The 27745-nt window shown below is 41.5% G+C and overlaps 1 protein-coding gene across 2 annotated transcripts in view; it reads right to left on the bottom strand.

Annotated features, from left to right (window-relative positions):
• The window catches only part of LOC126162042 (CCAAT/enhancer-binding protein zeta), a 222087-nt gene that overhangs the window by 51563 nt on the left and 142779 nt on the right, over positions 1 to 27745 (bottom strand). For both annotated transcript variants that reach the window (XM_049918275.1, XM_049918274.1), the window contains exons 13-14: positions 15498 to 15670; positions 4104 to 4399 (exon numbers count right to left, since the gene is read on the bottom strand). In XM_049918275.1, the coding sequence (XP_049774232.1) occupies positions 4104 to 4399; positions 15498 to 15670 (469 nt within the window). The remainder of the gene's footprint in view (positions 1 to 4103; positions 4400 to 15497; positions 15671 to 27745) is intronic.

The raw sequence follows: 27745 nt of genomic DNA, 5'->3' as shown, positions 1-27745 counted from the left end.
TCGGGACAGGAACCTTGCCTTTTGCAAGCTGTGATCTTACCAACTGAGATAATAGTAAGTTGTATGGCGCAACAGCCTGGTGCTATTCTTTCAACTGGACACCACTTCAACAACTTGCTTGAACCTGAGTCAATGGTACCCAATTTTTCCATTTGGTCACCCATCAATGTACTAACTGGGCCCGACATTTGCTTAACTCCAGTGATCAAGGAAGATCCAGCGAATCAAAGGTTGTAAAGTCATTGGGACCAACTGAACAATCCAGGTACAACTCACAACTTTCCCTCACAGCTCTCTCTCTATCAGCACCCCTTTCAAGACAGCGCACACACTGCAGCAGAGTAGAAGATTCATTCTGATGACCAATCCATTTTCTGAAACTTCCTGGCAGATTAAAACTGTGGGTTCGAGTCTCGGTCCAGCACACAGTTTTAATCTGCCAGGAAGTTTCATATCAGCGCACACTCCGTTGCTGAGTGAAAATCTCATTCTGAATCCATTTTCTAATTAAAACCTTGTAAAAAAAATAGACATAATAAAACATCAATATGGTTACAGAATGAGATACTAAACATGTACATTAATATAAAAAGTAAATGTACAACAGTAATATAAAGACTATCAAAAAATCAATGTGAGGTCCCCGTATGACAACAATGACACAAAGTAAAGATTAGAACACAAATAAAAATACATTGACTATCAGACATAAACGTTTGAGATAACATCTGTTGTCACTTCAAAGTGCTATTGTTAGGAACAGTTTTGCCCGTACAGGTGACCGAGAGCTGATAAAGTTCCCTGCCACATACAGGGTTTGTATAAAAAGTAATGAGACTGATTTTTTGCTGACACGACTGTACTTCACAGTGCACGCTCCCCTGGGGGGGGTCTGGTGGTGGGGGGGTGTCTGGCCGAAAACATGTGGCATGCCAGTCACCTGCAGACTCTTGTCTCGGCAGCACCGTGCATTGAGTGGACACGTCACAAAGTTGGCGATTGTGGTGCAACATGCAGCAAACGATCGAGCAACGTTATGCCATCAAGTTTTGTGTGAAACTAGGGAAATCAGATACGGAAAGGTTGGATATATGTTGGCAAGCCTACAGTGATGATTGTCTGTCAAAAGCCCAGGTTTTTAGGTTGTGAAGAGCTTTAAAGAGGGCCAGGAAAGCACTGAGGACGAGGACTGCTCCCGATGCCCGTCAACCAGCAAAACTGCTGAAAACATCACCTGTGTGCATATTTTATTGAACACTGACTGTTGGATGAGTGTCAAGATGATAGCACATGACCTCAGATTTGATAAAATGACAGTGCATATCATCACCAAAGAATTGTCGATGAGGAAGACCTGCGCCAAGACGGTTCTGAATATTTCGTCAGATGTTCAAAAGCAAGCACATGTGAACGCCTGCCAACACAATCTCCAGAGCCTTGAAGTTGATTCTGAATTTTTAGATAACATTAGCACCAAAGATGAAACCTGCATGTTTCAGTATGACCCGGAGACGAAGGGTATGAGTGCCGAATGGCACATCACAACATCCCCACGTCCAAAAAAGGTTTGCATGAGCAAATCAAAGGTGAAAGCCAAGCTGATTGTGTTTTTCGATGTCATGGGCATGGTTCATCATGAGTTTGTGCCCCAAGGCCAAACTGTCAATGGTGCTTTTAACTGTGAAGTGATCAAGAGACTGAAAGCCAGTATCCATCACTTGAAGCCAGCCATCACCGATGATTGGAAGCTGCATCATGACAATGCGCTGAGTCACACCTCCTTCATGATGGCCAGCTACCTGGACAAGAAAGGGATTCCAACGATTCCCCAGCTCCCCTACAGTCCCAATGTGGCCCCACCAGACTCTTTTTTGTTCCCCAAACTAAAAACTTCCCTGAAAAGACACCATCATGGGACCCTGGAGGAGGTCCAAGCTGTCACGATGAGGGCTTTGAAGGCCATCCCAGACTCAGCGTTCGCGGCAGCGTTTGAAGAATGGAAATATCGCATGCAGCACATTTTTGACTCTCAAGAGTCATATGTTGAGGAGTACTAAGTGGTTGTAGCGATATCTACAATAAATTTTGATTCACACGCTCAGTATCATAACTTTTTATACAAATCCTGTACTCTCCATTGTCAAGTACAAAGGACCACAGGGATGATGATGTTATAGAGCAATCTGTACGGATAGTTTGGGTTTCAGCTTGAGTAGGGTTTGAGGTTTTGGTCATATTTTTATGAAACACTGAGGGATGACACTGGAAATAAGAAATTCTTAGAATGTTGGAAGAAGATGATTTTGGGGGAAGCAGAAGAGGGCACTTTGGGTATTTGGGTCAGAACTACCATAGACAGGGTTCGACACCCATTCTGTTGGTTGTGGGTTGAGACTGGATGGTGAAGTGATATTTCTAGTTGTATTTATGAGTGAATGAGAGGAAATCTTTTGACTAGGACAGTGTGAATGAATTTAAAGATGGGTTAGGAATTAGAAAAGAATGAATGTATCAGGATCAGAGGTTTAGTACTGAATGGTGGTCGAGATGACACAGTGTCGGTGTTTGATTATGGTTATGGCTGTGCTTGTGTGGGAGGTGTGTCATGATATGGGGCCAGGCTGGGCTTGTTGGCTAGATGTTATTGGAGATGGTGTTGTGAATGGTATTTGTGGGAGAGGTGGAGAGGGGCACCACTGTTGGGCCATAAGGTAAATGAATTTAAATAGAGATAGGAACTGTCAGAATTGGTGACTGGCAGAGGCAATGTACAGATCAAGGACATGGTGGGTAAGGGCTAAGAATGGATAGATCAAGGACATGGTGGGTAAGGGCTAAGAATGGATAAGTCTGTGATTTATGTAGGGACTGTTGGAAAGATGGATTGCAGACAGAAGTGGGAACTTCAATACCGAACGTTAAGCACAACTGGAGGAAAAATATATGGGAATTTAGTTTGGCTACAGTGAAAACATGCTTGCAAAAGGAGTGTAGGTATCAAGGTCTATGGTTAGGGGGCATGAAGATATGAGAGGGGGGGGAGGGGGGGGGAAGCAGATCTAACTTAGACTGGGGAAGGTAACATCATGAAATATACACAAGTCTAAATCAAGGTGAAGAGCTTCTGTACACAGGCAAATTGGCCACTGGGACAATGTGTAGAAAATATTAGACAGTCAAAATAACTTTACAATGAGGTATAGTCATTCAATGCTCTGTAGGGTTACTAAAAAGAAAATAAGACAGAAGAAAATCACTAAATTGAGAAAAACAGTAGCCAAGCAATAAAACTAGCGGGAAAACAATTGCCACACAAATATGGAATATTGTTCAACAATGAGAGTAGACTGCCAAACAATGAGTGATCACTACTACTGAGTAAGGAAGAATGAATACAGAGAAACGATCACCAAAAAAAGAAATGAGATCGCTAAACAGATAGAAAAGAATCACCATACAAGGAAAAATCATTGTGGAAGGAAAATGAAATGAAAAAAAATTATTGTACAGCATTTTTGACCAGGAGGCCCCATCTGTGGTTGTCAGGCTGCCTATTATAAGTCTTTTTATTTGATGTCACTTCAGTGACTTTGCTTCGATAATGACAACACAACTTCCAGTCCCTAAGTGGACAAAATCTCCAACCTGGCCAAGAATCTGACATGGTTCTCACATACGGAAGTCAGCCACACTGACCATTCAGCAACAGAGGCAGATGTAGAAGGAAAAAGGACCACTCAACATAGATCAATGTACACAGAAAGGAGATGACCAAATCACAAAAAAGAATAAAAATGCCAGAAAGAGGATTAATTGTATCAACAGAGAAGTTCACTTGAGGGAATTAAGAAAGTACAAGGATCCATAATGACTGGGCAGTACTTATCTCTAGGAGTTATAGGTCTAAATACAGCTGAGAGATACATATAACAAAGTATCCTAGGTTTCAGAGATGTTGATTCCTTCCTGGGGAAGGAAACAGGTATAGATTGGAGAAGGCTGCAGGTCACTTAAGACTCTGAGATCAGATAGACCCATCAGTTATAATGACAATTACACTGAAAAATTATTAGTTGCCACAGTATATCAATGCTAGTTTATACCTTCAACGAAAACTTTTTCCTCCTTATGTCCTCCCGAATGCTATTTATATCAACTTCTTCATCAGACATATCATCAAATACTAATTCCTCTTCATCATCATCCTCTGCATCAAAATCATCTCTTCCAGTGCTACTGCCAATATCATCATCATCATCATCATCATCATCATCATCATCAAAATTACCATCATCAATATCTTCATCAAGATCCTCATCAACATCAAGATCATCATCAAACACATCATCCATATCTTGATCAGCATCACTTCCATCAGAGTCATCGTCACTGTCTGTGTCTGTAACAATAAATTTTTTTAATGGTTGTAGCAGATTTCTGTGAACAAACAGATAAGATATCATAATTAGAATTGTGCCAGGAGCACATGTAGCTTACAGTAAATTGCTGAATGCTATATGTGCCCTGATTTATACTTGACAACAATATTAGCAAAAGGATAAGACAGCTACTCACGATAAAGATGACCTGGTGTGCAGGCAGGCACAACAAAATGACTGTTACACATTATACCTTTTGGCAAAAGCCTTCTTCAGGAAAAAAAACAGACATTAATACAAGCAAGCACACCTCATGCATATAAGACTGCTACTGCTGACAGCCATGATCAGAATGCAACTGTCACATGATTAGCAATCTAGAGTAGGATGGGGAAGTGGGAGGGGTAGTTAGGGTACAGGTGGGGGAGAGAAGAGTGCTGTCTGGTGGGGCATGAAGGAGCTAGATGGTGGCCTGATGTGAGAGCCACCCCTCCTAAAATGGTGTTCTGTCATCCACACAAACTCCCCAAAGTCCTAGTCCACATCCCTGTGGAAGACCCAGGTCTATTCCTGCCAATTCCATCTATCCAACACTTTCTATTCTAGCCCTGTCACAGGCTTATCTTACCCCATCAAAGGTAGCCATGTCAAATAACAGGTCTGTTGCAACCACTGCACAGCATTTTATATTGGTATGACTACTAACCAGCTGTCCACCAGATTGAACGGCCAGTGCCAAGCTGTGGCTAAGAGCAAAGTAGACCACCCTGTGGCATAACATGCAGCTGAATATAATATGCTTGATTTCAATGGCGGCTTCAGAACCCTGGCCATCTGGATTCTCCCCTTCACCACCAGCTTTTCTGAACTGCAGAGATGGAAGTTATCCTTAAAACACACTCACCACTCCCAAAATTAACCCGGGTTCACTCCACAGTAACCTACTGTGCCCACACCCCCCACCCAACAGTTTCTGCCCCACTGTCCCATCGCCTCCTCCATTATCATGTCCCTTCACCCGAGCTGTGTGCTGCCCTCTGCCAATGCACCCGCTTGTCCTTCTGCCTTCCCAGCTCCTCTCCTTTTCCACTTTCCATATTTTCCCACCACACTCCACCTCCCGACCCTGCAACTGGCTGTCACGTCATTCCGCCATCTAGTCCCTGCATGCCCCACCAGACAGCACTCTTCTCCCCCCACCTGTACCCTAATATTCTGCCCCCATTCCCACCCTTCTCCAAGTTGCTTTTCATGTGACAGTCACATTTTGGTCAGAGCTGTCAGGGGTAGTGGTCCTGTGTGCATGATGGGCACTTGCTTGTGTGAATGTGTGTGTGTGTGTGTGTGTGTGTGTGTGTGTTTTCTTTGATGGAGAAGGCTTTGGCCAAAAGCTATAATGTGTAACAGTTTTTTTTTTTGTCTGCAACACAACAAGCCATCTTTATGGTGAGAAGTAATCTATCCTTTCCCTAATACTGTTATTATTCCAATCTGGAGAATCCATTGTCTGGTTTATAGTTGAAGCAGATGTTGGTCCATAACATTATGCTTGATGGTGGTTAAAGGTTATCAATTATCTGATTATGATGTCACATTACGCCCAAAGAGGGTCTGTTTATGAATGAAACAGGCATAATGTGGATCGAGGGGGGGGGGGGGGGGATGCACATAAGAAATACTTACAGTACATTGTGAATACCATCTCTCTGTGAACGTGTGTGTGTGTGTGTGTGTGTGTGTGTGTGTGTGTGTGTGTGTGTGTGTGTGTGTTTTGTACATGCATGTATATATTTTTAATCCATACCATACAGCTTAAAATTAATATTTCATATACAATTTGCACCACTGATTCCCAAATTAAAGTTTTTCATTTGCAGAAATCTATAAATACTATAAATGTAATGAAAATGGATAAAAAAGATTCTACTTATAATAAAACAGAACTATTTTACTGGCCAGAATAAGTTTCAGGAGTACAGTAATAAGTACTTGCTTATTGAAAACTCTTTGCACATATATAAACAACTAGTGACCATAACAAAAATCTAAGCCCAGAGGGGGAAAGCCTCCTAGCTTACACGATGAGATTCATGTTCATTGATCCTATTGTGATGTAACTAAATATGTTCTAAATTTAGAGAAACTGTCCAAATGTAAGGAACAGGTCACATTGCCATATACAAAAATCATAGGTTATTATGACCATCAGAAACTAGGATATCAGCTAATGAATAATGATGCAACAGAAGAAAGAAATTTTATTATTTAGAGAAAAACCTGAAGACGGAAAAATAAGGAAAATGTAGAAGCAAAAATATACTACCTAGGAAAATAAATATACTGGTGTTTAACATTGACCTGTAATGAACTCAACAAATAGAGCTGTATGGAAGTGAAGTATGAAACTGAAAAACAAGGAAGTAGGAAACTGCAAGAACTTAAAGTATTTTAGAAAATGGAAAAAATGGATTTTCAGATCATGGAATGGGTTATTTTTCAGCAAATTTCATGACCTATCTTGGCACAAAATGCAGAAAGAAGCAGAGCAAATTGTCAATGTAAGTGATGAGCCAAACCATTATTAGGATTAAAACAAAAGTGATAGTAATACGAATCAATGAATGCGACAAATCTTGATACATCTGGCAGTTGTTAAGAGATGTCTGCAAAGATAAAGAAATAAAAGTACCACAGGAAGAGATGATGGGTTACAACACAGCATAACAATGAATGTGCACCCACCATGAACAACAACCCGCATCCCTATTAAAAACTAAATGAATAAGTAAATAAATTAAATCACTCAAAGTGGTGAGATTTGTCATGTTATCAGAATTTTAACAATAAACCACACCATGTTGCAAAATGCCAGTCTTGTTGCACCTGCCACTGGAGTTGAGTAAGCACCTCCATACACTTTCCCACTTACTAGATGAACATGGGACAAATGTGCTGTTCTTCTTTGATTCTTCTCTATTTCCTCTATCGGTCCCACTTGTTATGGACCCTAGACTGATGAGAACTATTCAAATATTAGCCAAATGAAGGTTTTGTACACTAACTCTCTTGTGGGTGGACTACACTTCCTGAAGACTCTTCTAATGAATCTGTCTGGCAACTAACTTACTAATTATTAATTTTACATGGTCATTCCACACATTCCATACTCGTACTCCAAGATATTTATGAACACGACTGCTTCTAGTGATTGTAAAGGGTCTGCCTGCCTATTTATGCATGACACATTGCATTTTTTTATGTTAAGGTTAAACTGCCAATGCCAGCACCAAATGTCAATGTTCTTCAGGTCTTCCTGCATTTTACTACATTATTTTAGCTTTGTGACTGCTCTAGATAAAACATTGTCATCCACAGAAAGCCTCATGGAACTCCTGACATTATTCACTAGGTCACTAATATATACTGTAATAAATACTCACTCTATAGCACACTCTTGGAGTACATCTTAAGTTACTTATATGTCTGAAGATTTCCGTTTGTCAATAATGACACACTGTGCTCTGCTATGAACTCTTCGGTTTAGTCACCCAGCTGGTTGATATTTCATATGCTCGTAGTTTATTCTTAGGCTACAGTGATTAACTGTGTTGAATACTATCTGGAAGTCAAAGCACAATGGATCAACCTGGGTGCTGGTATCTACTACCTTCTAGGTCTCATAGATGAACAGAGCGAGTGAGCTGATTATGGCTTGTGGTATACATGTTGATTACCACAGAGAATTGCAGTCCCTAAAAATGTCATAATACATGAGCATAAAATCTGTTCAATAAACCTTCTTGTAAATGGGAATGACCTGTGTGTTTTTCTTACTAATGGGAATGATTCGCTCCTCTAGTGACCTACCATTCAATGCTGCTAAAAGAGGGCAAGTTCTTTCACACAATCTATGTAGAATTGCATAGGTATCCTATCAGGCCCAACTGTCTTTCCTCTGTTGAGCAATTTTAGTTCATTTTCTATCCTGTGGGCAATTATTTCTTTATCTGTTATTTTGACATTTGTGTAATGATTTAATGGAGGAATTTTAGTATGATATTCTTCAGTAAGATAAATTAGAAAAAGGAATTTAGTATTTTGACCTTCTCTCTGTCATCCTTCAAGGACCGATGACCTAAGCAGCTTGGTCCCATAAGATCTTACCACAAATTTACAAAAATAGTCTAGTTGTTTCAAACATGAATACCTTGTCGAGATTTATGGAGTGTTTTAAGATAACATAGCACATCAATATAGACATTATGGAGAAGTAAGAGGAAGTAGATGAATACGAGCTAGGAGATAAACTGGAATTTCAAAGAGGAGTGGCAGACCTATGTCAATATAAAGCCCCTGTAGTAGACAACATTCTCTCATCAGAATTATTGAGATCCTTGGCAGAAAATACGATGGCGAAACTGTTCCACTACGTCTGCAAGACATATGAGGCACACGAAACACCTTTAACTTCATGGAGGATGAAATAATTCCAATTACAAAGAAGGATGATGCTAACAGGTGTGAACAGTACTGAACCATCAGTTTAATAAGTCATGGTTGCATAACAAACACAAATTATACAGAAGAACGGAATGACATAGATGCTAACCTTGGAGAAAATCATTTTGGCTCCCTGAGAAACATGAGAAAATACTGCCTCTGTGACTTTACAAGGTAGACTAAAGAAAGCCAAACCTGCATTCATAGCACCTGCAGATTTTGACAAAGTTTTTGACAATGTTGACTGGAATACAACCTTTGACATTCTGAAGGAAGCAGGGTGTATGATCCCTTTTTGTACTATCCCTTTTTATATTGTGTCTTTTGAATACTATAAATAATGTTTAATAATGTTATGCCAAGCATGAACAGCAAACCAGTAATAATGTATACACACAGTGATACAGCTGGGTGCCTTCTGGACTATGACAGCATTATTCTATTAAGTTATGTTACACAAAAAAGGAAAGGATAATACTTTTGTTCTAGACTTTGAGAGAATGGCTGCAAGAATTTTTTTATGTAACATTTGCCAATGTTGTAGTCACCATTAAAGGAAAGGATTTGAATGTCAAAACTATGTCCATATGTGGATGGGATTTCAACTGCAATTCACATCATGGGATAGGTAAATTATATAAATATTATTGGAGAATATAATTATAATTTCAAGATATGTTTGAGATTGTTATTCCAGTATTTATTTTCCTTGATATCATCATTTATTATTATTGGCAGTTTATGGATTGTAGGGATAGGTGTAGGACAGACAAGTAATATGAACCTGCATCATGGTCACTACCATGCTTGGGGAAATTATTATTCCACTGATTTTCAATTTCGATACAATAATAACAGCTGCCACCCACTCTCCACTTAAAGTGTTACATCAATGTAGGTGTGGACTTCCTGCTGCCCATAAACATGAGAATGATTCGACAAACAAATTTTCTAGGTCAAAGAAATAATGTTCTCTGTATAAGTCATTTCAGATACTTCGCTGAAAACGAACTGGAGTTATGTAAGATCCATGCCTACAAGAGCTACTGAAGTTTCTTCCCTCTTCTGTAAATACATACTCCTGCGACCTTTTTTTATTTTTTCTTATTTCTAGTGCAAATATCTTAAATTTTGATTAGAATACAATCATTGAAATTCTGAAGTAAGCAGGGATAAAATGTAAGGAACAAAAGATTACATCAAACTTGCAGATACCAAACTATAATCATAAGAGTTGAAGAACACCGAAGACAAGCAGCAGCTGAGAAAGTAAAGAGACACAGTTATAGCCTATAACTAATATTGTTCACTCTGTAAACTGAGCATACAATAAAGGAAACCAAGAAGAAATACAGAAAGGACATTAAAGCTAAATAAAAAGAGGTTATGTGATGAAAATCAACAAAACAAATGAAGGGTATTGGAATGTAGACAAATTAGTTCAGTCAGAGCTGAGGGAATTAGATCAGAAAATGAGACACTAAAAGTAGTACATGAGTTTTCCTACTTGGGCAGCAAAATGACTGATAATGGCCAAAACAGGGAGGATATAAAATGCAGACTAGTTATAGCAAGAAAAAAATTTTTGAAAAAGAGGAATTTGTTAGCATCTAATATAAATTTCAGTGTTAGGAAATCTGTTCTGAAGGCATTTATTTTGAGAGTAGCCTTATACAGAAGTGATACCAAGATGGTGAGTGGCATAGACAGAAAGAAAATACAAGCTTCTGAAATATGATGCTAGAGAAGAATGCTGTAGATTAGGTGGGTATGTTGGATAACTAATCAAGAGGTACCAAACGAAATTGAAGAGAAAATAGTATTATGACACATCTTGACTAAAAGAAGGGATTGGTTGATAGGACAGATTCTGAGGCACCAAGGAATTTTCAATCTAATGATGGAGAGTAGTGTAGGGAATAAAAAATGTAGAGGGAGACCAAGGCTTCAGTAATGTAAGCAGGTCCAATGGCTGGAGTTTGGAGAAGTTACAGCAGAGGAGAAGAGGCTTGCACAGTGTTCACTAGTGTGAGTTTTACATGAAACCAATCTTCATAACAGAGAACATAACAACTACACTAGAAGTCACTAATACATTTTCTCCCAATCCTGTCTTGATTATTATTTCTATTTTAGGGATCTGTGGAATGCCACAGATGTGTCAACAAAATTTTGTGGGAGACTCAAAAACATATGCAATATCCATCACAGTAAGTTTATTCTTAGAATCGAAGGAGCCTGCCTTCTGAGAGGTGATTAGGAGCATATTACTACCTTGCACATAATAAGCATGATTGTAAAATTATAGAGAAATAGGCTCATGTTGAGATCTAAATGCCACCATTCCTTTCGCTCTTAATGCCTGAAAGGTAATGATACAATAAGCATTCCCTCAACTGCAATGAGTTATACAACAGCAGATTTAAAAATATTGCAAAGCATGTCATATAAGATCATTTCATAAAACACCATTTTACAATATATGAAATAAATAAAAATCATTCCCACTAGACACTCTAAGGGCTGACAGTATAAACATTGCTGATTGGATACTAATTTGACATTACATCAGAAATAGAACTATATTCAGGACTCAGCTCTATTGTGTAATGCTACATTTGGATCCACCGAAGCAGGTTACCAACACCCCCCACATACATGGTCTCTCTGCTGCTGAACATTTCCTCAGTCAGTGCCCACCAGGTTCCAAACCTATGACATCCTTCTTGCTCACCTTAATCAAATTTATATTTACCTACTATGACTTCACTTTTGAGGGGCAGACATAAAAACAAATCTACCAACTATTTCATGGGTCACTTGGAGAGGGCTTTCCTGGGACCCATAAACCTCCAGCCAATGGTTTTGTTTCAATATATTGGTGACATCTTTGCCATATGGACTTGTAGTGAGGCTGACCTGTTAAAATTCCTGGAATCTCTAAATGCCTTCACCCACTTAAATTTCACATGGTCCTATTCTAAATCCCATGCCACTTTCTTTGATGTTAATCTCATTCTTGCCAAAGGACAGCTACACATTCCTGTCCACATTAAACCTACAAACAAACAGCAGTACTTACATTCTGACAGTTGCCATCCCTTTCATGTCAAATGTCCACTCCCACACAGCCTTGGCATTCAAGGCAAATGTATTTGTCTGGATGCAGACTTTTTACAGCAATATAGCACCACTTCACCTCAGCCTTTCTCGACATAATTACCCCATCAGCCTAGTTCAAAAGCAGATTTCCCTGGCCATCACGTCCAACCCTGGTACTGATGACCTCTCCAAAAAACAACTGCGGAGCACACCACTTATCCCTCAGTATTATCCTGGTCTTGAAATTATTAATCAGCTACTTCAACAAGACAATGGCTTCCTAAAATCATCCCCTGAAATGAGGTCCATTCTGACTGAGATTTTGCCCATCACACTAGAATAGCTTTTCATCGCCCTCCCAATCTCCACAACATCCTTGTCAGACTCTATGCTCCTTCTGCACCCGTCTCCCTACCCTATGGTTCCTACTCCCTATGCAGCCTCCTACCACAACCTACACCAACCCTGTAACTGGCAAAACATATACTATCGAGAGGAGAGCCACCTGTGAAACGACACACGTCATAGACCAGCTGTTACTTAAACACCGTTTGGTCGTTTACATCAACATGACAACCACTCAATTATCAGTCAGCATGAACGGGCATAGGCAGAGGACGTGTACCAACATCGCATGCTCTACAACATGACAGTCATGACATTGGTGCCTGTTTCATCACAAGTTCTCCATCTGGAGTTTTCCCACAGACACCAGTTTCTCAGAACTCCGCAGGTGGGAACTAGCGCTACAACATGTCCTTGGTTTTCATCACCCACCTGGTCTTAATTTACATGAATTTCTTTGTCCCAGCATTTCTTCACAGTAACTACTCTCTTCTTCACTTCATTTTAGTTTTCTACATCTTTCATTTTCTGACCAGTCTATTTTTTGCCATCTCCACCCCTCCCCAATCTCTGATACATACAATGCACTTAGTTCACTCCTAATTAACTTGTGCAAGATGTTTTAGTAGTAATCTCTGTCTTGGATATTACCCTGTCTTCCACCTTTAAGCTGTCAGGTTTTCAAATCTCATCCAGTGCAGTCCCCAACAATCAGTCTTTCCTTCTCATCCCATATGGTAAGTCTCCCCTGACGTGGGGTTCTGGATGACTTTTCAAAACTGTATCCCCTTTACCTAAACTTCTCCAGTCCTTTTCCTTCACCCGTCTTCCTTCCCCTCCAACTCTTCTGCTGGAAAGAGGAGCCACTGGCCCCAGAAGCTTGCATAAGTTAAACCTTTTTGTGTTTGTGTCTCCTGTTGCCAACTGGCAAGTAGAATTGTAAAATAAAGTTAATACATGTTGTCAACGCACCACGCTTGTAATGAGGGTGCTGCAGATTGGTATGACATATACTGAAATCTGCAGTGTTGTAACTGTCAACAGTGGCCTCTGTGTGAACTCAACTTTTGGCATGAATAGTCCAGTTGGGACTATGTGTTAACAGTGTGGTTACAAACAGTCTGAGAAACTTGTGAGGGTGTTGCAGGGTAGATTGTGGTGAGCAATAACTGTCAAAACATCCCACCACTTCAGAGTTAATTAGCACTGAAACAGCCAATCAGGCCATTATGCATGCAAATTCAAGCAGCCCACCAGAGACAGCATTCTTGACATGGGACGGTAGTAGGGATTGAGCCCGAGCCACAGGCTGAGGAGTCTCGTGTGCAATTATCCACAGTATGAGAACACTCAACACTAATTGTATCTGGCAAGCTGTTTGAACCTGTGAGTGCAACAGCCTGATTGGCTACCTTCACTGCTTATTAACTCTAAAATACCACAACATGTCAAATTTCTTTCTTTGCAATCACTTCTCAGCACAACCTACCCTGCAGCACCCTTACAAGTTTTTCAGACTGTTTCTGATCACCATGTATAAATGGTTTTAAATACTTTAACTTACATTTCCTTCTATGTATTTAAGACTGACTCACATTGAAAGCTTATACAACAGTACATTTACAGGGTGGAGTCTCATAAATATGACCACTGCCTATGTTCTACGTCAACATGCAGTGGCAGGAGGCTGCACTAGCAGTGGAGGGTACATAACGCATGTTGAGGGGGGGGGGGGGGGGGTTGAGGTACACAAACAGTGTAGTCATTGTTGTAATGTGAAAATGAAGTGATTTATCTGATGACCAAAAAGGTATGACCACTGGCTTCTGGACCAAGGGTGGAAACATTTCTGAAACAGCTAAGTTTGTGACATGTTCACATGCTACCATGATTAAAGTATATCCAAACCAGCACCGAGGCAACTGTGGTGCGCCACAGGCCATAGATGACAGACTTGAACAACGACTGTGTAGATGTGTACATGCAAATAGACATGCTACTGTTGAGCAGATGCCTGGCTCATGCACCCATGCTGACAGCTGTTCATAAGCAACAAAGACTGGAATTTGCAAGCAAATACCGCCAACTGAACATCCACTGAGTCGTGACATGTGCCCTTTCAGATGCTCCATCAAGCAGATGACCGTTGGTGTGTAGGGCATGAAAGATCCAAAAGCAAACACCTTGCTACGATCTCTGGGAGGGTCCCAGCCAGAAGAGGGAGCATTATGATCTGGGGAGTGGTTTTGTGGCATTCTCTGGGGGATCTCGTCACTCTGGAAGGCACAATGGATCAACACAAGTATGCATCTATCCGTGAGACCATGTCCACCCCCACATGCAGTTTGCTTTTCTGCAGCACAACAGCATCTACCAGTAATGTGTCAAACAACTCACAGTATATGTGCATGGTTCAAAGAGCACCAGGATGAGTTCAGCATACTCTCCTGGCCATCCAACTCCCCGGGTTTAAAACCAATTGAGAGTCTGTGGGAACACCTCTATCGGGTAGCACAGCTGGCTGCAGCACTGAGCTCAGCATGGCTCCACACCCCTGTCAGTACTTTCTAGAACCTCACTGACTCTTCCTGTGTCTCATAGTTGTGCAAAATGCAAAAAGTTGTTATTCAAACTTTGGCAGGTGGTCACATTAATGTGACTTGACAGTGTAATAAGGCATGCATATTACCTTATTGTAACTGGTTCTTTATGTCTTTTAGCACTGAAGATGGCCACACAGTGACCAAAACCTGGATATGCAATAAATGTTATTTGTAACCGATTGCTGTACCCTTTACTACTTGCGATAAACTATGTTCAAACAATGAATAATGTCCTATACGAATTGGGATGGACTGAGGGGACAGACTCATCCTTCCAGTAGAACAGATGAAAGAGTTGTACAAAAAGAGACCAGCATGATTTAAAGAAGCACCAAAAGTCCTCCAGTACTCAACATCAGTCGAAAATTTTCACAAACGATGGCAGGATTTTTTCCTACTTTTTCTTCATGGTTTTCATCTGCTGTTGCTTAATGTATAGAATTTCTTTATTCACATCAAAAATATTTTCAGATTGTTGATCATTTTCACAGGCAATTTCCATACTGTATAACACAAAATTATGATAATATTTCCACTGAAGACTGAAATTTACTGTGCTACTACTGACCTTTTTTTTCTGATGATGTAAGTTTACCAGCAATCTCATTAGCGAAGTCAATATCACCCTTCTTTACACCCATCATACCATCAATCATCTCTTCAAATTCCTCACTTGCTACACTTTCAATGTCACTTTCAGTGTCCTTGGGAACTGTATCTTTTCTTTTCTTTTTCAGGTACCTAAAAAAGTTGAAGTGTTAGACAAAAAGAAGGAGCATTATAAAGAAACAAATATTCAGTTTGTTACCATTGCAGTATGCAATACTGTAGAATGAGATTTTCACTCTGCAGCGGAGTGTGCGCTGATATGAAACTTCCTGGCAGGAGAGCTTCATTAAAGTTTGGAAGGTAGGAGACGAGGTACTGGCAGAAGTAAAGCTGTGAGTACTGGGCGTGAGATGTGCTTCGGTAGCTCAGATGGTAGAGCACTTGCCTGCGAAAGGCAAAGGTCCCGAGTTCGAGTCTCGATCGGGCACACAGTTTTAATCTGCCAGGAAGTTTCATATCAGCGCACACTCCACTGCAGAGTGAAAATCTCATTCTGGAAACATCCCCTAGGCTGTGGCTAAGCCATGTCTCCGCAATATCCTTTCTTTCAGGAGTGCTAGTTCTACAAGGTTCGCAGGAGAGCTTCTGTAAAGTTTGGAAGGTAGGAGATGACGTACTGGCAGAAGTGAAGCTGAGAGTACCGGGCGTGAGTCGTGCTTCGTAGCTCAGATGGTAGAGCACTTGCCTGCGAAAGGCAAAGGTCCCGAGTTTGAGTCTCAGTTGGGCACACAGTTTTAATCTCCCGGGAAGTTTCATGCAATATAGTAGTTTATTTTCATACAGCATAAGCAAACATGGAAATTCTGACAAAAATGAATTACTAAGGAACTGATGCACTCTGTACAGCTGAAACATAAGGAAAACAAGAAACTCAAAAGATGTATACCGGTATATCAAAAGGAGAATTCATTTGAGAAAATGATAAAATTATTAGGAGACAGTAAGGCCGGGCAATAATTACCTTCAAGAGGCAATCCCAGGATGTGAAACTGAGGAAAGAGGTCTGAGTGATGTCCCCCTTCTTCCCAGCTTCTGAAATCCATCCCATTTTCCTCCATTATGAGGGACACCTGTTTTGTAGGTTAGGGATACATTTATTCTACTGTTAATGTGTCTATGGCCAGTACTTGAATTTCATTTCTCGGAGGTAAGTAATGACCAACCATCCTGGGACACACACACACACACACACACACACACACACACACACACACACAAAATGAACTGACAACATTTACAGTCTATGATTCAAATGCCTCTTTTCATGTAAATGAGAAAGAGGGAGAGAGAATTTTTTGTTTCTCTTTGTAATATACTAAAAAATGATACTATATTACTTAGTAAAAGTAGAGCTTTGTTCCATCTGAAGGTTTGTTTGAACAACACAACATTTTACTAAGCACAGTCCTATTGTAGGTGGTATGCCTTCACCTTCCTACAACCTGACTTACCCAGCCAGTTGTATGGGAACCTACTGTTTAACATGGTAGTAGACACAAGTGTCCTAGTTGCTGCCATACACCTTGACATCTGGAATGCATTCAATACAGCTCCTCAATGTTCCCTAATGAACAAAAAAGTGTGCTTACAAATATCAGATCAGCTTTTTTATTGGATTAACGAGCTCCTTGCAAACAGAACACATACTGTCACTCCTGATGGAGAGAAATCTTTCACTGTAAAAATAATTTCACACGTAGCCCAAGGAATTGTCAGAGAAGTATTACTGTCACAGTATATATAAATCACCTAGTGGATAATATTGGAAGCTCTCTGAAACTGTTCACAGATGACAGTTTCGTATGGGGAAGCTTCAATACTAAAAATTGCAGTGAAATGCAAGAAGATCTGCAGAAAACTGACCGATGGCAGTTGAAACTCCACATACTTAAATGTAACATACCGTGTATGACCCATAAAGACTTGTTATTGTATGACTACATGATCACAGAACAGTCAATGGAAGCAGTCACATACATTAAATATCTGGAAGAAACATATACAGCGATTTAAAGTGGAACAACCACATACAAGTAATTGTAGGAAAGGCAGAGGCTAGACTGATATTCACTGAAAGAATCCTTAGGATATGTAGTTCACCCATAACAAAGGAGGCACCTTACAAATCCAAAGTTGACGTATTAGAGTACTTCTCATTAGTCTGGGACAACCATATAGCATCATATGGGCAATAGAAAAAAATCAAAAGAAGAAGATCATGTTTCATCAAATGTTTGTTTATTAAGCAGAAAAACATCACAGAGATTTTCACACATCTCCAGTGACATATGTTTCAAGAGAGGTATTGTTGACCATATGGTGGTTTGTTGTTAAAATTCTAATAGCATACAATCCTAGAAGAACCAACCAATATATTGCTTCCTCTTACATATATTTCACAAAAATACCAGAAAAGTAGGATTAGCAAGATTCAGGCTTGCACAGAGGCTATCGGGTGGAGAAATGTAGGGTCCCCCTGAATAGGTCAGGCGTGCACTACACGCCGGAAGCGGCTACAAGGGTAGCGGAGTACGTGTGGAGTGCACATGGGGGTTTTTTAGGTTAGAGAATCCCCTCCTTAGGCCCGACAAGACGCCTCCTGAGACGCGGCAAGGTAGGAGTAGGCAAAATGCAACAGGAAATAACAATATTAATGTGCTAATAGTAAACTGCAGGAGCGTCTATAGAAAGGTCCCAGAACTGCTCTCATTAATAAACGATCACAACGCCCATATAGTACTAGGGACAGAAAGTTGGCTGAAACCAGACGTAAACAGTAATGAAATCCTAAACTCAGATTGGAATGTATACCGCAGAGACAGGCTGAGCAGTGAAGGAGGAGGCGTGTTTATAGCGATAAGAAGTGCAATAGTATCGAAGGAAATTGACGGAGATCCGAAATGTGAAATGATTTGGGTGAAGGTCGCGGTTAAAGCAGGCTCAGACATGGTAATTGGATGTCTCTATAGGCCCCCTGGCTCAGCAGCTGTTGTGGCTGAGCACCTGAAGGATAATTTGGAAAATATTTCGAGTATATTTCCCCGCCATGTTATAGTTCTGGGTGGAGATTTTAATTTGCCGGATATAGACTGGGAGACACAAACGTTCATAACGGGTGGCAGGGACAAAGAATCCAGTGAAATTTTTTTAAGTGCTTTATCTGAAAACTACCTTGAGCAGTTAAACAGAGAACCGACTCGTGGCGATAACATATTAGACCTTCTGGTGACAAACAGACCCGACCTATTTGAAAAAGTTAACGCAGAACAGGGAATCAGCCGTAAATAGGAATATTAAAAAGGGTAGGAAGATTTTTCTGTTTAGCAAAAGTGACAAAAAGCAGATTTCAGAGTACCTGTTGGCTCAACACAAAAGTTTTGTCTCAAGTACAGATAGTGTTGAGGATCAGTGGACAAAGTTCAAAACCGTCGTACATTATGCGTTAGATGAGTATGTGCCAAGCAAGATCGTAAGAGAGAGAAAAGAGCCACCGTGGTACAACAACCGAGTTAGAAAACTGCTGCGGAAGCAAAGGGAACTTCACAGCAAACATAAACATAGCCAAAGCCTTGCAGACAAACAAAAATTACGCGAAGCGAAATGTAGTGTGAGGAGGGCTATGCGAGAGGCGTTCAATGAATTCAAAAGTAAAGTTCTATGTACTGACTTGGCAGAAAATCCTAAGAAATTTTGGTCTTATGTCAAAGCGGTAGGTGGAGCAAAACAAAATGTCCAGACACTCTGTGACCAAAATGGTACTGAAACAGAGGATGACAGACTAAAGGCCGAAATACTAAATGTCTTTTTCCAAAGTTGTTTCACAGAGGAAGATTGCACTGTAGTTCCTTCTCTAGATTGTCGCACAGATGACAAAATGGTAGGTATCGAAATAGACGACAGAGGGATAGAGAAACAATTAAAATCGCTCAAAAGAGGAAAGGCCTCTGGACCTGATGGGATACCAGTTCAATTTTACACAGAGTACGCGAAGGAACTTGCCCCCCTTCTTGCAGCGGTGTACCGTAGGTCTCTAGAAGAGCGTAGCGTTCCAAAGGATTGGAAAAGGGCACAGGTCATCCCCGTTTTCAAGAAGGGACGTCGAACAGATGTGCAGAACTATAGACCTATATCTCTAACGTCGATCAGTTGTAGAATTTTGGAACACGTATTGTGTTCGAGTATAATGATTTTTTTCTGGAGACGAGAAATCTACTCTGTAGGAATCAGCATGGGTTTCGAAAAAGACGGTCATGTGAAGCCCAGCTCGTGCTATTCGTCCACGAGACTCACAGGGCCATAGACACGGGTTCACAGGTAGATGCCGTGTTTCTTGACTTCCGCAAAGCGTTCGATACAGTTCCCCACAGTCGTTTAATGAACAAAGTAAGAGCATATGGACTATCAGACCAATTGTGTGATTGGATTGAAGAGTTCCTAGATAACAGGACGCAGCATGTTTTTCTCAATGGAGAGAAGTCTTCCGAAGTAAGAGTGATTTCAGGTGTGCCGCAGGGGAGTGTCATAGGACCGTTGCTATTCACAATATACATAAATGACCTGGTGGATGACATCGGAAGTTCACTGAGGCTTTTTGCAGATGATGCTGTGGTGTATCGAGAGGTTGTAAAAATTGAAAATTGTACTGAAATGCAGGAGGATCTGCAGCGAATTGACGCATGGTGCAGGGAATGGCAATTGAATCTCAATGTAGACAAGTGTAATGTGCTGCGAATACACAGAAAGATAGATCCTTTATCATTTAGCTACAAAATAGCAGGTCAGCAACTGGAAGCAGTTAATACCATAAATTATCTGGGAGTACGCATTAGGAGTGATTTAAAATGGAATGATCATATAAAGTTGATTGTCGGTAAAGCAGATGCCAGACTGAGATTCATTGGAAGAATCCTAAGGAAATGCAATCCGAAAACAAAGGAATTAGGTTACAGTACGCTTGTTCGCCCACTGCTTGAATACTGCTCAGCAGTGTGGGATCCGTACCAGATAGGGTTGATACAAGACATAGAGAAGATCCAACGGAGAGCAGCGCGCTTCGTTACAGGATCATTTAGTAATCGCGAAAGCGTTACGGAGATGATAGATAAACTCCAGTGGAAGACTCTGCAGGAGAGACGCTCAGTAGCTCGGTACGGGCTTTTGTCAAAGTTTCGAGAACATACCTTCACCGAAGAGTCTAGCAGTATATTGCTCCCTCCTATGTATATCTCGCGAAGAGACCACGAGGATAAAATCAGAGAGATTAGAGCCCACACAGAGGCATACCGACAATCCTTCTTTCCACGAACAATACGAGACTGGAATAGAAGGGAGAACCGATAGAGGTACTGAAGGTACCCTCCGCCACACACCGTCAGGTGGCTTGCGGAGTATGGATGTAGATGTAGATGTAGAGGCTTACAAATAATCATTCTCATTGCACACCACTCATTATTGGAACAGAAAAGAGGAAGTGATGGTTGTTCACATAGTTTCTTCCGTCACACACCATAATATAGTGTGACTGATAGGTTGGCTGGTTGGTTGGGGGTCAAGGTCTAAACCACAAGGTCATTAACGCCCTTAGTCAAGAGATATTTCATCTGGAGTTACTGATATCAGGCCGAAATTTGATCAAATTATGGAGGTATGCAGGAATGGTAAAATCTGTGCTGAAAGCAATACTGGTGCTAGAGTTAAGAAATAATTTAAAGAGAAATAAAATTATTTGAGTTGGGTTAGTACACAAGTTAGAGAGCAGATGAGGGTTCTCCCAGTGTGCATCTGTGGCAAGAGAAACCTCACCAGCCAGTTCCATTACGGGAGAAGACAGTTGTAGAGAAAAGACTGGCTCTTAGTGGGGACATTCATAATAATAAAAGTGAGGACTCATCCCTCCCACAGCTGTCCCACCAATCCATTATAGCCAAAGTGTTAAAGAATGAAACAACACCCATTATTCATCAGAGTGCTATCCCTAAAACAGAAAACAATATATGGCAAAAAAAGGGTGACAGCAATTAAAATAGTGTAAAAGAGGGATGGGAAAGGCAGCTGGTAAAGGGAGCAGGGCTGAGTGCAACCCAGATCCAGTATGCAGCACTAGGTGCCCCAACATCGTGAAGCACCATCCTCCTGTCCTGAAAAAGTTTAAAACATTTTGTCTGTGAATAAAAACCACCTTCACAGAGAAAGCAGAGAACCAACAGAACTGTCCATGAGTTGTCCGCTGATATTAGATGCAAAGAATCTGAAAAATCATGCTTAGCACACAGAATCAGCGGGGAGGGGCATTCTGCCAGAATGTGATCTACTGTCTGCAATGTTTCACATCCACAACTTGGAGGTGGCTCATTACACTGAATGAAACTGTGTGTTAATTTGGTATGACCAATAGAAGCAACACATAGTAGTGGATTCCTTCCAGAAAGGGTAGCAGGAGATGCACCAAACAGTAGTAGTCCCCTTGATAGTGTGGAATTTTATAAAGGGCACAGTAGTCCACGAAGTGTTGTTACGTTGTTCCATCTTTAAGTGAGGAGATGTCATATTTGCATCTGGGATCATCAAAGTGAATGTTGGGTGAGTAATCGCTTCTCTAGTCAAATGGTGGTCAATTCATTACCTGGGACACCACATGACTTGAGAGACAGAGAAAGACAAGTGTGCAGGCAATATGACTAAGCTCAGACAGAGCATCATGAATAGCAGATATCACAAGATGAGAAGAGTAGCACCAATCAACAGTGTGGAAACTCTCATTGAGTCACTAAAAATTAAAATGCAGTCCAGGGAGGTCTGTTTAATAAAATACTGGACTCTGATAAAGGCTATCAGCTCTGTCATAAAAATACGACAGATTCCCAGCAACAAATGTGCCTCCTGACCGGTGGGAGATGTAAAAGCTTACATATCATTTCCTATTCATGGTTTTTTGAGTGTTAGTGTTAATGATATCCTGATACTCCTGAAGAACAGAGAGGAAAGATGCCAAAAGGTAATTGGGAGAACTGCAACTTTAGGTCCTTGAAATAGATTGATCGTAATTTGTGGTCTGTGTACTAACCAGGGAGGAGTTTACTATCAGTGAAAGGTTCATTGTATAACTTGGTGTGATGGGAGATAAAGGATAGGGTGATGTTTTCAACTTGCCTTTTATGCATTTAAAAGCTAGCCAGGTAAGAATAGGATACTGATGCTGTCACAAAGTGTTCAGCAAGAACTGACACATCAGTAGAAATACCACCAAGAAGGAATACACACAGAGCAGTTGCTGATCTTCGATGGGCCAGAAGAATACAGAGCTTAGCTTGGGATTAAGAGGCATATGTTCCAAAGAAGAAGACATAGCACTCCCAACATTCCTTCTTACTGTGTTTAACTAGATAGCAAGCCTTAGTGCAAAGCTGCTTAAAAGTGATAAGGGTTGTCTATGAAGGATGTCACATGAGATGTTGCTGAATAGCTTTTGTAACAACTTTGATTTACCATGCTACCAACTGGTGGTGAAGGGGGTCTATAGCAAGAGGAGCAGCAGTTCCAGTGGCACAAGTGACCGAGTGAGGTAGTGCACAGGTTAGCACACTGGACTCGAATTTGGGAGGATGACAGTTCAAGCTTGCAGCCGGTCATCCTGATTTAGGCTTCCCATGATTTCCCCAAATTGCTTGCAAATAGTGGGATGGTTACTTTGAAAGGGCATAGCTGACTTCTTTCCTCTCCTCTAATCCAATGGGACCAATAACCTTGCTGTTTGGTCCCCTCCCTCGAATCGATAAACCAACCAACCAACATGGATGGATGTGTCAGAAAAGTCTCTCACAAACCCACTGATGCAATCTCACAGAGAGGGGATGATGTTGACAGCAGAGGTATACAACTGCCAGTGGCTCTTCAAGGAGCCCAGCATGGCAATCATCCCATTGGGTAGTGACAAGGAAGTGACAGATTGCCAGAAAGTGGTCACTACTATGAAGGTCGTTGTGTAGGGGCCACTTTAGCAAAGCCACATGATTAGGGATAGAGACTTTATAGCTGATAGCTAGAAAAGCACAGCAGGTGCAATTGGGGTGAGAACAAGTACAGTCAGTGGGGAGACACAGATCAAGGTCAGAAAGACACTAGTCAACCGGACAATCCCCACAGGGAGTGAGGTGCAATGATATCCCAGAGTGGGAGAAAACTGGGCGGGGAGGGGGGAGGGGAGGAGGGAGTTGCTGGATTCAGGTGGTCATCTCATTGTATATAACTGACATCCTGCCTGGAGCTAAATAAAGCTTACAACTGTTGATCACTTGGGTAGGGGAGGGGGGAGTTGCTGGATTCAGGTGGTCATCTCATTGTATATAACTGACATCCTGCCTGGAGCTAAATAAAGCTTACAACTGTTGATCACTTGGGTGTTTCACAACTGCATTGCTATTGCTTCCAGTTTGGTATGGAGATGACACCACTCACTGATGATTATCTGTGCGAACTAATGCACAGACCGCTCCAGATGCTCTCTTAGGGCCAGTATTGTTCTGACAGAACACAAATTAGATGGTGGTGCAGCTACCATGAGAGGGAAGACCCTATCATCCCCACTGTCTAATTTAGTTGAGTGACTCTCAGAAGGCAGTGTTGAAGGAGTAACTAATCAAGTTACTGTGAACAATTTAATCACAGTAGTGGCAAAGGTTGGTATCACTGAGACAGGATATAAACAATCAGATTTTTTCAAACTTCAAAATAGGAGAATCAGTTGGAGACATTCAGGTCACAGATTTTGCCTTTTTTAATTAGAACTGCGCACTTCAAGGATCGGGGAGTGTGGTCGTTTCCACTACTGATACAGACAGATGGAAGTGCACAACGTGAGCTTTCGTGAAATGATCCACCACCACCACCATACATCATTATGTCAAAAGACAATGTCTTTTCCCTTGCTGTTTCCTTCAGTCCTTGCTGAAATTCCTTTCCTGTGCAGGGAGTGTGATGCTTGAAACACTAGTACACAGGGGAACATCTCAAATACAGAGAGTCCCCCCCTGGAAAAGGAACAACTCATAAAAGCATTCCAAAAAACGTTTACATGCAATGGCAGAGTTGCCATGCTCTGCACCCTACCACTAGAGTGTAACATGTGGAGACAGGTGAAGTTATGGAGAAAGAGACTAGGTTCTTAAACATGCCACCTAAATACTTTGCTAGGGGCTATCTTATCATCTGGAACTGCAGCTATAATCTTAGAAAGGCTTGGGAACCAGTTCTGGGTGTAATTAAGAAGACACTCAGCAAACACAGTGAGCTGTCAGCTGGAGTGGGCGGATTGCCTACACCCATGCTGCCACACCAGGTCACCCCACTGGCAGTGCCAGAAATGCTGATGCAATCACCTATTCAGCTGTGGATGTACACTCTCAGGCATAGACAACATATGGAACACCCCACAAAGGGGAAGTGATACACGTTGGTCACGTAATCCTCATCTTCCCTATTCCCTCCCCAACATCAGCAAAGCACACCTGACAGTCACGACAAGTCTGATCACTGAAATTCTGAGCCCACTGCACACTATGAACTGGCAGTACACATGTGACTGTTCAATAACTCTTTTCTTAAATTCTGCCCAAGCCAGAGCTCTTCCCTTTTTCTGGCATACCTCAGGGGATTCTTGTTTCCTTAGCCTTCCATATACTTCATCATTCATTAATCTCTCTGCCTATTTAATTTTATTCATTTTTCCCTAAAGGTAGATTTTCAAGTTTCTAAATTTTTTCCTGTTCGTTCATTAATGTGCAGGTTTCTGATCCATAAATAACTACACTCCGAATGAAGAATTCTGTAAATATCTTTCCTCTCAAGAAAGTGAAGGGGTTAACTTCTTGAGTTTCAAACATTTGCAGCTTCCTTCATCACGGCAAAAAAAAAGTACAACCCGCATCTGGATTTAACTTTTTATGGTACTAGGCGCAGAACCTCTCATCTGTGAGTGTATGCTGATACACTATTTTAATATATGGAAAGTTATGGTTGAGAATAATGAATTATTTAGGAATAAAGGAGATGACTCACCGATAGGCAGAAGTGCTGTGTCATTGACAGGTACACAAACAAAAGTTACAGAGCTTTGCTTTGCTAGCTTTCGGAATGAAATTCCTGTCTCAAGCTGTAGGAGAAACTTGCAAACATACATATACACATACACACACTTACATACACATGCCTGCCTCCCTACTTTATGCTCAGGTAACTGTCGGCTCTTTCCTTGCCCACAGTGAGTGTACTGGGGTGAGGTCTGGCTGCAGAGTAGGGTGGGGTGAGGGATGGAGAGAGGTGGGAGGCAGGGAGGGGGTTAGGGAGGAGTGTCTAACAGCTCGTGAGAAAGTGGGGAGCCATCTGTCAGCTAGCAAGGGGTGCAGGTAGAAGAGGCAGATGTGTGGGTATGCAATTTCACAGACTACGGCATGAGATGGCAGCACAAAACTACACTATGTGATCAAAAGTATCTGGACACCTGGCTGAAAATGGCTTAAAAGTTCATGGCGACCCTCCATCGGTAATGCCGGAATTCAATATGGTGTTGGCCCACCCTTAGCCTTGATGACAGCTTCCATTCTCAGAGGCATACATTCAATCAGGTGCTGGAAGGTTTCTTGGGGAAGGGCAGCCCATTCTTCATGGAGTGCTGCACTGAGGAGAGGTATCAATGTCGGTCAGTGAGATTTGGCACAAAGTTGGCGTTCCAAAACATCCCAAAGTTGTTCTATAGGATTCAGGTCAGGACTCTGTGCAGGCCAGTCCATTACAGTGATGTTATTGTTGTGTAATCACTCCGCCACAGGATGTGCATTATGAACAGGTGCTCGATCGTGCTGAAAGCTGCAATCGCCATCCCCGAATTGCTCTTCAACAGTGGGAAGCAAGAAGGTGCTTAAAACATCAATGTAGGCCTATACTGTGATATTGCCACACAAAACAACAAGAGTTGATAGCCCCCCCCCCCCCCCCCCTCCTTGAAAAAGACGACCACACCATAATACCATCGCCTCCAAATTTTACTGTTGACAGTACACAGGTTGGCAAATGATATCCATCGGGCATTCGCCATACCCACACCCAGCCATCGAATCACCCAATTGTGTACCGTAATTTGTCACTCCACACAACGTTTTTACACCGTTCAATCGTCCAATGTTTACACTTCTTACATCAAGCGAGACAGTGTTTGGCATTTACCAGTGGGATGTGTGGCTTATGAGTAGCCACTCGATCACGAAATTCAAGTTTTCTCACCCCCCACCTAACTGTCACAGTACTTGCAGTGGATCCTGATGCAGTTTGGAATTCCTGTGTCATGGTCTGGATAGATGTCTGCCTATTACACGTTACGACCCTCTACAACTGTCGGCGGTCTGTCAGTCAACAGACAAAGTCGGCCTGTATGCTTTTGTGCTGTACATGTCCCTTCACATTTCCAGTTCAGTATCACATTGGAAACTGTGGACCTGGGGATGTTTAGGAGTGTGTAAATCTCATGAACAGACATATGACACAAATGACACCCTATCACTTGGCCACATTCGAAGTGCCTCATTGTACTCTCTCACGAGGTCAAATGACTACTGAGGTCACTGATATGGAGTACCTGGCAGTAGGTGGCAGCACAATGCAGCTAATACGAAAAAGTATGTTTTTGGGAGTGTCCGGATACTTATGATCACATAGTGTAGCTTACACATGTTGGGCAGGGGTATTGAGACAAGGGATGGACATTTGTTGCAATTTTAGTGGCCAGCAGTGGAACTCTGTACAATAATGTTTGTAAGAAAAACATTATAGCTCAAACAATGAAAATTCAGGATGGAATGATACAAATATTATGAAAAGAACAAACTGATATTCCTCATCCAATGAAGAGGTTGAGTTAAAGACAGGCACAACAAAATGACTGCTAAACAAGTAAGCTTTTGCCCCCCCCCCCCCCACCCCTCACTCATACACACACACACACACACACACACACACACACACACACACACACACACACACTACTGGGGGGTTGTGGGTGTTGGGGGTGGGGGTGGGTGGACGGTGGGACAGTGACTTACCTTAAGTTTAGGCCAGGGAGGTTACAAGAGTGAAGGATGTGTTATAAGCATAACTCCCATCTGTGCAGTTCAGAGAAGCTGGTGGTGGAGGGGAGAATCCAGATGGCTCGGGTAGGGA

The sequence above is a fragment of the Schistocerca cancellata genome, chromosome 2, assembly GCF_023864275.1.
Source record: "Schistocerca cancellata isolate TAMUIC-IGC-003103 chromosome 2, iqSchCanc2.1, whole genome shotgun sequence".
Taxonomy (NCBI): Eukaryota; Metazoa; Arthropoda; class Insecta; order Orthoptera; family Acrididae; genus Schistocerca; species Schistocerca cancellata.
The sequence above is the reverse complement of the archived record's forward strand: the minus strand, read 5'-3'. Positions and strand labels throughout refer to the sequence as shown.